The sequence below is a fragment of the Oratosquilla oratoria genome, chromosome 22 (assembly GCF_046742065.1).
Source record: "Oratosquilla oratoria isolate Oo_2021 chromosome 22, ASM4674206v1, whole genome shotgun sequence".
NCBI lineage: Eukaryota > Metazoa > Arthropoda > Malacostraca > Stomatopoda > Squillidae > Oratosquilla > Oratosquilla oratoria.
The window spans coordinates 4,366,826-4,380,986 of NC_134798.1; the positions used below are offsets into that span (position 1 = coordinate 4,366,826).

A 14,161-nucleotide genomic window follows, 5' to 3' on the forward strand; every position below is an offset into this window, starting at 1 on the left:
ACCGTACACACCCTGTATGTAAGCTTTATGAATGTCAATATATTCTTGTGCAGATTTTCAGAAGACTTACTTTGGTTCCTTTGTTAATTTTTTTCTTCAGATTATCAGGGGCTTCTCCATTTCTTGGTGAAAACCAGCAAGAAACATATAATAACATCACTGCTGTGGACTACTCTTTTGATGAGGAATATTTCTCGGGTACCTCAGACCTTGCCAAGGACCTTATATCCAAGTTGCTAGTTAAGGACCCAAGGTATGTATATAAAATAGCATGTGCAAATTTAATGAAAGAATATGAGGATGGTTTGGACACATGGAAAGAATGAGTGAAGAAAGACTAGTAAAAGAGGTGTGGAAGGCAGATGTGGAGGGAGTGAACATGAGGGGACATCCTAGGATGAGGTGGATGGATGGGGTGAGGGGGGCTTTGGGGAAGAGGGGAATGTCTGTTGAGGAAGGACGGTAGAGGACAGAAGACGGGTGAATGGAAAATGGTTGTATATGGATGATGTTGTGATGCATGAGGCGGAATGGGTGGGGGAAAGGGGGGTGAGGTAGTATGTGTGAGCAAAATTTGACGCAGCCCGAAGGGATTTCTCCCCGTCTTCTTTTATGCATGGGGAGACGGAGAGGGGGCGTCGCCGATTTAATGAAGCGGCCTTGCTGTGAATGTGCTGCATCTTGCAACACTGCTTCTGACCCAGGGCAGTGGACAAGGTGCAGGGATGACCCGTCATCCAGGAGGTGCTAAGATAAGAGGGAGGGTGGAGGGGTGTGGAGTGTATTCAGGGATGGAATGGGTGGGAATGATTTTATGCCTTTTCCTTTTTGGCTACCTCCCTTGTATGTATGTATTGGCTGCATTATTATATGCAGTCATTACATTAGGGTGAGTGGGTTAGTGTCACTCTTTGTGATTGAGGTTAAGGTGATGGCAGTTTGAACCCTGCCATAGTGAGTTGGACTAAGAGTATGGTTCATTAAATTCTACGCTACAAAGTCTTTTGTAAAGGGGCACTGTCCTAACCTCCTGATAGGTGGAATTTTGTGACATTAAACTGAATCATTGCATTAGGGATGTAATAGCACCCTAACAGACCAGTCTTGCAGCATTCTTTTGTGTACAGACAAATCTCCACACATGGAGGAATACTGTGCCGCTTTTTAACTCTTATTATTCCTCATTTCTGCTGTTCTTAAATCTGTACAGCTCCTGGGATACCACCTTGTCTTTTTTTCATGCTCCTGGGTGGGATAGGGTGGGATGAGAATACCACAACTGTGCCCCATGTGTCATAAAAGGTGACAAAACGGGCCAGAGTAAATAGACTGGATGTTCTCCTTTCTGTATTTTTCTGAGTTGTTATGCTTTGCCAACCCCTATACAAGGAGGAAAAACCCATTGGTGTATCCATATATAGATATACATATGTACACATTTCTATTTCCAAAACTAGGTATGGGTGATGAATACAAAATACAAGTTGTTTGGAGGATGTGGTAATGCCTTTGAGGGATTTGTATGGCATTGCAAAATATGACAGAGCAGAAACAATGCAATTCATAAATGTGGGCTATAGATAAGGTTGGGAGGAAAATTAGAGTAGGCCATCCTGATGTGGTATGGTTAGTAATAGTATTTGGTAAGCTATAACAAGTGGTTGGTGCCACTTTTAGGGACAATATCACACTGAAATTTTTGAGTCATAGATGTATTAAGGGAGATATTTAAGGAGGGCAACAGGACAAAGGGATAGGAAGTGATCAACATTCTATTTTGAATGGAAATTGGTCTGCAATCGTAGAAAAGGATGCTGCATGACTGGGAAGTCACCAAGTCCCAAAAATAGTGAGGGCATAAAAATTAGGCTGGCAGTACTTCATTTGGGGTGATGTGGTCATATTATGAGAATGGCTGCACTTATTGGAGGAGTAGACCAAGGAAGAGCTGAATGGATAAGGCTGATTGGAGCTATAAGAGCCTGTGGTCAGGATGTTAAACAAATGAAAGTGAGATAGAGAGTTGGAGAGAAATGTGAGAGAGACACTGAGAATGAACTGGCAGTATTGCTGGGGAAATTATGAGGTGCATTCTTTGCATAGTTGAAGTGAGAATGAATGAAAAAGATGTATGTTATGGGAGTGAAAGGGGTGAGAGGCCATCTAACTTTGCTGGTGGAAAATGCCTATCTATATTCCAAGGGCTTTTTACCACTTACAAGGGAGGTAGTCAAGTCAAAAGGCAAGTAACCATTCCCACCCATTCCTCACCCACCCATTTCCACTTCCATCCACCACCCTTTCTTCCCTCTCATCTTAGCTCCTCGTGGATGATGGATCATCCCTTTATCCAGCCCACTGCCCTGGGTCAGAAGCCATGCAATAAAACACAGCACATCCACAGCAAGGCTGCCTCACTTCATTGGCAACACCCCCTTTCTGTCCCTCATGCAGAAAAAGAGAAGACAGGGAGAAGTCCCTTCAGGTTGCGTCAAAATATTCATATGTAACCCCCCTCCTATCCCTCATCCCCTCCCTTGCATCACAGTATTATCAATACAGAGCCATTCTCCACTCACCCCTACCTCCTGCCTTCTCCCTTCCTTGCTCAACAGACAGTCCCTTCTTGCTCAGCACCCCTTTCACCCTATCCACCCATCTCATTCTCAGTCGTCCCCATAAGTTCACTTCCTCCACCTCTGCCCTCTACATGCTTTACCGATCTTTCTTTACTCTTTATTTCCATGTGCCCAAACCACCCCAATACTTTTTCATTATCCCTATCTGCCATCTCCTTTTCCACTCCAGCTCTTCTCCTCTCGACCTCGTTTCTCACTCAGTCCAACCTTGTACCGTACATACATACATACATATACCAAAGGCTTTTTCCCCCTACATTGGGGGTAGCCAAAAAGAAAAAGGCATAGAAACCACTCCTACCCATTCCATTTCCTATATATTCCACTCTCCTCCACCCTCCTTCCTCCCTCTTATCTTGGCACCTCCTGGATGACAGGTCATCCCTGCATCCTGTCCACTGCCCTGGGTCAGAAGCAGTGTCGTAAGACACAGCACATCCACAGCAAGGCCGCTTCATAAATTCAGCGACCCTCCCCTCTCTGTCCCCTCATGCAGAAAAGGAGAAGACGGGGAGAAATCCCTTACTTCTCAGTCATTTCATCTCAGACATATTTGAAATTTTCATATCTGCCTCTTGTTGAATTCCAGGTCTCTGTCCCATACAGTGTTGTTGGCAAAATCACCCCCTTCATATAGTCTCCTTTTTGCATCCATTCCCTAATGCCTATTTCTCATGACTTTATAATAAAGTAGAGTTACCAGCATATGTCTTTTTTATGCTAACAAAAGATTCAACCTTTTCACTGTCAGACATCAGAAAGAGATGTGTTTATAGTCCAAGCACTGTCTTGGAGCTTGAACTTTGCTGATAATGCGTTAATGTTGTACTGAATCCTGCTATGAGGTGCATTATTTTGTTGTGTTAATGCCAGTACTTGCACTGCACTTGATGCCATTGCTAGATGAGTCATGGAGACCCTTTCCCCCCTGTAAATTTCATGAAAGGTTAAGAAGTTTTTATAGTTGTGTGCCTAGGCGTATTTGCCTCATGATCACAAAGAGTTTGGTAAAGATTAAAAAATTACCCCCTCCCCTCACACATACAACTGAAAGTCAGGCTGTGCCACATAATATGACCATATCATGCACATGTAGTGAGAGAGAAGAGCACTATAGTGCTAAAGGAAAAGAAGAGATACTAAGAGCATTGAAAGAGATGAAAGCTGGTAAGGCATCTGGATTAGATGGTTGTCATATGGTGTGGCTGATGAAGGGAGGAATAGTTATATTGGACTGGCTAGTGAGATTGTTTAATATGGGCTTAAGGAAGGGAAGTATGCCACTGGACTAGAGGGGTGCATGTATAGTTCTACTGTGCGAGGGAAAAGGGGACAAATGTGAATGTAGTAGTTTTAGAAGGATCATTCTGATAAGTGTAGTGGGTAAGGCATATGGTTGTTTTGATCTCCGTCCTATAAAATAGGTATTAATTCACTAGAATCAGTACAGAGGAGAATGACCAAAATTATACAAGGGGTTAGAAATTTACAATATGAAGACAGGCTAGGCACCTTACCTTATAGTCTCTAGGAAGACCAAGAGTATGGGTTGATCTAATAGAGGTATCTAAATGGGTCAAGGGCTATAATAAAGGTGAAGCAAGCAAGATCATCATATTAAGACAGCAGGGCAGGACTCACAGTAATGGAATTAGATTGGACAAATTTATGTTTAAGAAGGAAATGGATAAGAACTGGTTTACCAACAGAGTGGTTAATGAATGGAGTAGATTTAGTAACATTGTAGTGAGTACTGAAACAATTGGTTGTTTTAAGAGAAGATTAGATCATTTTATGGATATGGATAAAAGGTGGCAAGGGACATGGAATTGCCTAGTTTAAACCTTATGGTCTCTTGCATTCTCCTCCATTCGTATGCTCTTAATTTAGAGAGTAAGAAGGGGAACAAAAGGAGTAATTGGGGAAAAACATTGTGGATTTAGGTAAGAAAAATGGTACATAGCCCAAATTTTTGTAAAGATATGTGAGAGGTTTTTGGTTAAAGGTAAGGATGTCTTTTGGGATCTTTTGGACATAGAGAAGGCATATGCCAGGGTTGATAGAAGCATTATAGGAGATATAGATGTATGGGAAAGGGGAAGTATATTGAGGACAGTCAGAATTTTTATGAATAATAAAGCTTGTATTAGAGTAGGTAATGGAAAGAGTGAATTGTTTGAGGTGAAAATGAAGCTGTACCAGGGTTGTGTAATGTCACCATGATTGTTAACGTGTTTATGTGGATGGGAAGATGGGGGGGCAAATGTGATGGTGCCTGGTAAGGGTTCAGAGCTAGTGAGAGCAGAAGGAAGTTAGAGGTGAACCAGTTGTTTTTGGATAATACTGCATTTGTAGCTCAATTGGATGATAGACTGAAGTAATTAATGGCAGTTTTTGGGAGGTACATGAATCGAGGAAGGTGAAAGTAAATGTGGGCAAAATTAAACTGATGACATGCTTGTATACAGGGGTTAGGGTGACAGTGAAGGCTGGAGGAAGTGGAGAGCTTGAAGTGTTTGGGGTCACATGTAGGTAGGAATGAAGAAGTGGGAGTGGTGGTGAATTGAGTAAAGTTGGCAAAAACATTTGGAAAGAGGATACATACATACATACATATACCAAAGGCTTTTTCCCCTTTACAAGGGAGGTAGCCAAAAAACAAAGGCATGAAAACCATTCCCACCCATTCCATCCCTAATACACTCCACTACCCTCCCTCCTATTTTAGCACCTCCTGGATGATGGGTCAGAAGCAGTGTTGCAAGACACAGCACATCCACAGCAAGGCTGCTTCATGAAATCGGCGACCCCCCCCTCTCCGTCCCCTCATGCAAGAAAGGAGAGGACGGGGAGAAATCCCTTTGGGCTACATCAAATTTTTCTCGTACACACTACCTCACCCCCTATCCCCCCATCCATTCCACCTCATGCATCACAACATCATCTATATACAACCATTCTCCATTCACCCCTATCTTCTGTCCTCTCCCATCCTTTCTCAACAGACATTCCCCTTTTCCCCAAAGCACCTTTCAACCCATCCATCCATCCATCTCATCCTAGGTCGTCCCCTCATGTTCATTTCCTCCACATCTGCCTTCCATACCTCTTTTACTAGTCTTTCTTCACTCATTCTTTCCATGTGTCCAAACCATCCCAATACTCTTTCATCCACCCTATCTCCCAGCTCCCTTACCACCCCTGTTCTCCTACCTCCTCATTTCTCACTCTATGCAGCCTAGTAAAGCCTGTCATAATTCTCAGACACCTCATCTCAAACACATTCCAACTCCTTCTCACTTCCTGTTTTATGTTCCATGTTTCTGCCCCATACAGTGCTGTTGGCACAATCACTCCTTCATATAGTCTCCTCTTAGCATCCATTCCCAAATGTCTATTTCTCATTACACTTTTTAATCCACCAAGGCATTTACTCGCCTCTCTCAATCTACTTTCTACCTCCACCTCCACTTCTCCCTTTCTTCCCACATTTGCACCCAAGTATCTAAAACTATCCACTTCCTCCAGTCATAAGAAATAGGATCTGGGGATGAATGCAAAGAGAAGCATGAGGGAGTGATTGTGGTTATGACACTGTATGGAGCAAAAACTTGGTATTCAAATAAGGCAGAAAGGGAGAGCCTGAATGTGTTTGAAATGAACTATTTAAGAAGTATATTTGGGGGTTACAAGGATGTATAGAGTGAGAAATGTGGAGTTGAGGCAGGGCAAATTGGTGGAGAGTTGACATATAGGGTTGATCAAAGAATGCTTGGATGATTTGGGCATATGTAAAGAATGAGTGAATGAAGACTTGCAAAAAGAGTGTGGAAGATGAAGTTGGCTGGGGTGAACTTGAGGGGAAGTCAAAGAATTAGGTGAATAGATAGTGTGAAAGGAACATTACTGCAGGAACAGGGAAGGGAGAGGGCAAGAGATAGGTGTGAGTGATGAATGGTTGTAAATAGATGAGGAAATGACCACCTTAAAAGGTTTCTTCATGTCAGCTATGTATATTTCTCATGTGGATGAAGTGGTAGTCACCATGTAATATGAAGTCTTTGGTGTAAATCAGCTTCAGCTGTCAGTCCTACTTTCCTCTTAGTTGAGCAGGAGGCAAGGGGCGGAGGTGACCTGTCATCCATGAGGAACTAAAATGGAAGGGATAATGAATTAGTTTTTAAATGGAATTGGGATGGGTTTAGAGTGGGTGTGTGCTTTGACCTAACCCCCCCCCACACACACACACACACACACACACCTTATAATTGGGAAAAAGCCTTTTGGAATACATATGAATATATTATTGTAATTACAATAATTAATTTTTTATTTATTTATTTATTTTCATTTTTTTCCCCCCCCAAGAAAACGTCTGACAGCAATGGACTGTCTCTCCCACCCATGGATTTCTCCAAAGTCAAGGGAGCAGGTGGAAAAGAGGAGAGATGCACAAACTAATATGGATAACTTCAAATCTTACCAAGCCAGAAGGAGATGGAAGGTGAGGAATTTGCTGCTATTTTCTTGCCCAGGTCTTTGATGCTGTTAAATCTTGACTATATCATATGTCTCATTAAATTTTCAGTATCCTCATGAATCTCACAAAAATGTCAAATGTTTGTCTTTGTTCAAACAGTTCCAGTTGGTCATAACTTAAGTTTTTTCTAACTTTTATTGTTTTACCTTTTTAATGAGTTCCAGGGAAAAATTGTAATGGAGAGTTGATAGTGGAGATGTGTCTAGAAAGAGAATTGATGATAGCATATACAGTGTTTAGAAAGAAAGTCAAGCTTAATTACACATGGGAGAGGGTGGTGGATGGAAGGGTGGTAGATGAGGTGTTAATGGACTACATAGTGGTAACCAGGAGAATAGTAAGAAGAGTTAAGGATGTACATGTTCTAAGGGAGAGAGTGGGGGAATATCAGATAATTTTTTGGTGGAAGGTAAGTTGAGAGTGGAAGATAGATGGAGGAAAAGGAAAAGGACAGAAGGTAGGGAGGTGTTTAAGGTGAACTGTTTAAATGAGAAAGAAAAGGAGAAGGAGTACAAGAAGCTGAGAGAGAAGTGAAAGGGAGTGAAGAATAGAGTAGAACTAGGAGTGGAGGAGGAATGGGGATGGTTCAAGAAGGGAGTCACAAGGTGTGCAAAGATGGTGTGTGGAGCAAGGTGGACAGGAGGAAATAGAAAGAAGGGTAGTGAGTGATGAGATGAGGAAGCAAAGAAGGTTGTAAAAGAGAAGCGAGCTTTCACAGATTGGTTACAAAATAGGACAAGAGAATCAAATGAGAAGTACAAAGAAAAGAAGAAAAATAAAGCATAAATAAGATAAAGGAGGCAAAGAGGAGAACAGATGTGAAATGGGGTAAGAGTATGACAGAAAATTTTGAAAGTAATAGGATGTTTTGGAAAGAAATTAAGAGAGGAAGAGGAGGCGAATCAAGTAGAGAAGAAAAGGTAAAAGGTGCAGATGGAAAGATGATAATGGAAGAGAAGGCAGTAAGGGGAAGATGGGCAGAGTATTTTAGGGAGTTGCTAAATGTGAAGGAGGATAGGGAGGTAAAGGTAGTTGCAGTGGGAAGCGCTAAGAAAATGACCATGATGAGTAAGGAAAATGGAGGAGAAATAAGGAGAGATGAAATGAAGGCATTTGTTAAGTTGATGAGACCAGGTAAGGCACCTGGGTTGGGTGGATGTCATGTGGAATGTCTATAAAAGAGAGGTACAGTGATGGTGGACTGGCTGGTGAGGTTAATGATTGTTTAACCTGCCTCTCACCTTTAAGACTTAACCTCCAACTCTGTACTACTTTCTTCCCATGTTCTCATCACCTTATTTTTGCCCACTTTTACTTTCATCTTTTGCCTCTCACACCCCCTCCCAAAATCTGCTACTACCTCCTCTGACCCAACCATGAGCACATTGTCATCAGCAAACAGCTGGCTTACCTCTCACTTCCCTCTGCTTTCACTAATTCCAAAACCCTGCCCACTAGCCTCACATTTGTGTCTTGTCTCACTCCATCCATGTACATGTTGAACATCCATGGTGATACAAATTTGGGGCAGCCCCATCTTTATTTCATATTTTTCACAATATTTCCAGTCCTAACATAAGCTGTACTACTCACATGAAAGTTTTTGACTGCCCTTAACAACTTTCTATTCCATACATCTGCAACTTTCCCTCCCCACAGTGCCTTCTTGTCAATCCTGTCATAAGTCTTTGCCAGAACCATAAAAGCCCAAAAGTCATACTTTCCTTTTACCAAAAACTTTGCACTTATCAGTGTACAACAAAAATGTGATCCACATATCCTTTTCCTTTCCTAAACCCACACTGTTGAAAGAATGAGTCACAAGGTGTGCAAAGATGGGGCATGGAACAAGGAGGACAGGAGGAAATAGAAGGAAGGGTAATGAGTGGTGAGATGATGAAACAAAGAAGGTTGTATAAAAGAAGAAACAAGCATTCACAGATTGATTGCAAAATAGGACGAATCATATGGGAGATACAAAGAAGAGAGAAGTAAAGCATAAGATAAGGGAGGCAAAAAGGAGAGCACATGTGAAATGGGGGAAGAGTATGATAGAATTTTTTTTAAAGTAATTAAAAGATGTTTTGGAAAGAAATTAAGAGAGGAAAAAAGAGGTTAATCAAATAGAGAAGAAAAGGTAAAAGGTGTTGATGTAGTCATAATGGAAGAGACAGCAGTAAGAGGAAGAATGGCAGAGTATTTTATGGAGTCATTAAATGTGAAGGAGTATAGGGAAGGAAAGGTAGTTGAAATGGGAAGCACTAAGAAAATGTCTATGATAAATGAGGAAAATGGAGGAGAAATAAGAAAAGATGAGGTGAAAGCACTTATTAAAATGATGAGAGCAAGTAAGGCACCTGGATTAGATGGGTGTCATGCAGTCAAAAAAAGGAGGTATAGTGATGGACTGGCTGGTGAGAAAGTTTAATATTTGTCTAAAGAGGGTAGAGTGCCAGAGGACTGTAGGAGTGCCTGCATAGCTCCACTTTACAAGGGAAAAGGGGACAGGTGTGAGTGTATTACTTTCAGAGGGATCAGTTTGTTAAGTGTAGTTGGGAAGGCTTATGGGAGGGTTTTGATTGAGAGTATTAGGAGAGGAACAGAGGGAGTAATTGGTGAGGAACAGTGTGTTTGTAGGACAGGTAGAGGTTTGCTGGATCAGATTTTTGTGGTATGTGAGAAAGCTTTAGGAAAAGGTAAGGATGATTTTTTTTTGGCCTTTATGGATTTTGAAAAGGCTTATGATGGTAGACAGGAAGGCACTGTGTGAGGTATTGCAGATATGTGGGATAGGAGGAAAGTTTTTAAGAGCAGTCAAGAGTTTTTACAAGAATAGTAGAGCCTGTGTCAGAATTAGAAAAGGAGAGTGAGTGGTTTGAGGTAAATGTGGGACTTCACCAGGGATGTGTTATGTTACCATGGCTGTTCAATTTATACATGGATGGGATGGTGAGAGAGGTAAATCCAAGGGTAATAAGTTGAAGTTTGGAGATGGTTAAAGAAAATGGAAAAAATGAGAGATAAACCAGTTGTTGTTTGCTGACAAAACTGCACTTATAGCAGGAACAGAGGAAGGATTAAGGAAGTTAGTGACAGAGTTTGGGAAGATGTGTGGAAGAAGGAAATTGAAGACAAATGTGAGTAAAAGTAAGGTGAAATGTACAAGGGGAGAGGATGGCTGCAAATTTGAAGTGATTATTAAGGGATAGAGACTGAAGGAAGTGGATAGCTATAAATACTCGGAGGTGAATGTGGTGGGAAAGGGAGGAGTGGAGGTGTAGGTAGAATGTAGATTGAGAGAAGCAAGTAAATGCCTTGGGAAATTAAAAAGTGTAATGAGAAATAGACATTTGGGAATGGATACTAAGAGGAGATTGTATGAAGGTGATTGTGCTGACACCACTGTATGGAGCAGAAACATGGAATATAAGAGAGGAAGAATTTCAATGTAATTACCTAGTTGTATTTTGCGGGAAGGGGAGCTACGCTCATGGTGTCCCACCTTTGTATCTCGCAGTGTCTAGTTTGCTTTTAAACTCATGAATGGTGTTTGAGCACACTATTTCCTTGTCCAGTTTGTTCCAAGTGCCTACCACTCTATGTGGAAAACTGTTTTTCTTCAGATCTCTTCTGTAGCTATGTTTTTTTATTTTCTTTCCATGTCCTCTTGTGCTTCTCCTGTCCCAGTTTAACAAGTCCTCTCTATCAAGTATTTTTGTGCCTTTCATGATTCTGTATACGGTCAGTAGGTCACCTCTCTCTCTTCTTTGCTCCAGAGTCGGTAAATCTAGTTTAGCCAATCTCTCCTCATATGACAAGTTTGCAAGTGCAGGTGCCATTTTTGTTGCTGCTCTCTAGATTCTTTCTATTTTCTTTATATTCTTTTTTGGTACTGGGTGACCACAATGTTTGAGATGAAATGCCTGAAAAATAAGGTAGGGGCTACTAGGCTGGATAGAATGAGAAACAAGGAGGTGAGGAGGAGAGCAGGAGTGGAAAGAGAGTTGGGAGATATGGAAGAGTATTAGGATGGTTTGGACACATGGAAAGAATGAGTGAAGAAAGATTAGTAAAAGAGGTGTGGAAGGCAGAGGTGGAAGGAGTGAACATGAGGGGGTGACCAAAGATGAGATGGATTGATGGGGTAAAAGGGGCATTGGGAAAGAGGGGAATGTCTGATAAGGAAGGAAGGGAGAAGACAGAATATAGGGGTGAATGGAGAATGGTTGTGTATGGATGATGCTGTGATGCATGAGGGGGAGTGGGTGGGGATGGGGGTGAGGGAGTATGTATGAGAAATAAATTGACACAGCCTGAAGGGATTTCTCCCTTTCTTCTCTTTTTCTGCATGAGGGGACAGGGAGGGGTGGTTGCCGATTTAATAAGATGGCCTTGCTGTGGATGTGCTGTGTCTTGCAACACTGCTTCTGACCCAGGGCAGTGGGCAAGATGCAGGGATGACCCATCATGCAGGAGGAGCCAAGAAAAGATAGAGGGATGGTGAATGGGAGTGGAGTATGCGAGAATGAAATGGGTGGGAGTGGATTTATGCCTTTTGACTTTGGCTACCTCTCTTTTAAGGAAAAAAAAACATAGTATGATATTTATGTATGTATGTACTTTCCTTTATTTCACAGCACTCTTTGAAAGTGGTCACATTATGCAATCGCCTGTCCCGAAGTGCCAAATTAAGGAGTCAGAGTGGGGAACTCCTGGACTCCAAATCAAGTGCCATTACTCTTCGTGAGGATCAGGTGAGTGTTAATGAGACAGATCTGTGGTGGAGGGTTTTTGTCACCTTTTCATTTTTGGTTTATACAGTTCTCTAGTGCATTCTGTTTTACAATTGGTGGTATCTGGAAATGAAAATGATGGGCTTCTGTTGTGATTAAAAGGAAATGGTTTGTGTTATTGAATAAAATGTCAAAGTAATTACTTTATATTTGTAACCAAAATTCTTATTTGCTTGTACAAATATATTCAAACACAGCAGAAGCTTTTTCTCTCATATAAATGGGATGGCTGAGTCAAAGTACATACTCACTTCAACCACATTAAAACCCATTTAGCATTCCTTACATCTCTGGAAAAAAAAATTGTAAATGGTTTTCCTGTAATTTGGAGCTTAAATTCTATTTGAATACCAATATACTGTGTAAGAATTTTTGAAGATTTTTACCTCAACTGTAGGTATTGATTAAGGAAATGACATTCCTTTGAATATACTCTTAAATCCCTCTGTGTACTTGTTATGAGATGTGGGTTGAGATCATTCCATCAAAATATGGGTGAAAAGGTCATAGAAAAAGGCTGTACTGGCAAGAAATAGCATATAATGGCATAACCAGTGCACCATTTACATGAACAGGTGTGATACTTCATTCACAGTGCCTACTGCTTGGAGGCAGGCAAACATTGTTCCTGTTTTTAAGAAGGGAGATAGATCATCTATATGCAACTACAGGCCAATCAGTTTGACATCGGTTATAGGTAAAATGCTTGAATCAATAATAGTAAATAGACTCAGAGAACACATCAAAAAACATAATTTAATTCATGACACACAGCATGGTTTCTCCAAGGGTAAGTCATGTGTGACTAATCTTCTATCCTTTTACACTAAAGTATATAAGGTGTCAGATAACAATGATAATTACGATGTTATTTACATAAATGACTTAGACAATGGGATAAATAGTGATGTTAGTAAGTTTGTGGATGACACTAAAATAGCACGCCTAATTAGGTCAGGAGACAACGCAGAGACTCTGCAGGATGATCTTAACAAATTGTTCACATGGTCGGTGAAATGGCAGATGAACTTCAATATCTCTAAGTGTAGCGTGTTAAATGTAGGGCTACACAACCCCAAAAATAGATACAGCTTAGATAACACGCTTTTAGAGAAAAGTGAGTGCGAGAGAGACTTGGGAGTTCTAGTGAGTCCAGACCTTAAAACTAGGAAACAGTGCATTAGTGCCAGGAATAAAGCTAACAGAGGATTAGGTTTCATTGCTAGGATGGTAACGAATAGAACTGCAGAGGTAATTATTAAACTCTAGCGATAGTTAGACCCATCCTTAACTATGCGGTACAGTTTTGGTCTCCATTCTACAGAATGGACATCAATTCACTAGAATCAGTACAGAGAAGAATTACCAAATGGATACATGGGCTCAGAAATTTACCTTAACAAAGAGATGCTTAGGCACCTTAACTTGCACTCTCTGGAAAGACGCAGAGTGAAGGGTGATCTAATAGAGGTGTTCAAGTGGATCAAAGGCTTTAACAAGGTTGATTTAAACAAGGTCATCACATTAAAACAACAGGGCAGGACTCGCAGTAATGGATAGGGTGGTCAACGAATGGAGTAGACTTAGTAACCATGTAGTAAGCCCTGAAACTATTAGTTGTTTTAAGGAATTATTAGACAACTTTATGGATGGGGATGACAGGTGGTGATGGATACGGAGCTGCCTAGTGTAGGCCTTATGGTCTCTTGCAGTCTCCTTCATTCTTATGTTCTTATGATGCTCAGACCACTGTATCACTGTTATACCCTATCTGACAGCCCCCTCTTCTCACCCAAGTTCTCTGTCTCATTTCCACATTACTTACAATCTATTAGTCAGTCAGTCTGTTGTACTGGTTATCTTTTGTAGGGTGCTTGCAGTTCCCAGGAAATCAGCCACAACTAATGGTTCTATCCATAAGTCACTCAATGAAGAGATTTTGTGTTGCTGTATGGAAAGTGTTGGAAAGTATATAAATTGCTCTGGGTCATTTTTGTGGTGTGTGCATCAGGGGCACTGAAAAAGTACAGTATTGGCACAGACTTGGCCTGGTAACTCACACCAGATACTCAAGATACAATCACCACAGAGGACACATAACACATTATTTTGCTTAGTTATGCACTCAATCCCTCCAGACAGCTCCACAAAATCTCTTCAGAGTGACCTATGAGCTGAACTGGTCTGCA

At 41.2% G+C, this 14,161-nt stretch overlaps 1 protein-coding gene across 3 annotated transcripts in view; it reads left to right on the plus strand.

Moving 5' to 3' along the window:
- LOC143037408 (death-associated protein kinase 1-like) overlaps positions 1-14,161 on the plus strand; it is a 385,396-nt gene that overhangs the window by 53,642 nt on the left and 317,593 nt on the right. For all 3 annotated transcript variants that reach the window (XM_076205548.1, XM_076205550.1, XM_076205549.1), the window contains exons 6-8: positions 101-253; positions 7,008-7,143; positions 11,817-11,933. In XM_076205548.1, coding sequence (XP_076061663.1) covers positions 101-253; positions 7,008-7,143; positions 11,817-11,933 — 406 coding nt within the window. The remainder of the gene's footprint in view (positions 1-100; positions 254-7,007; positions 7,144-11,816; positions 11,934-14,161) is intronic.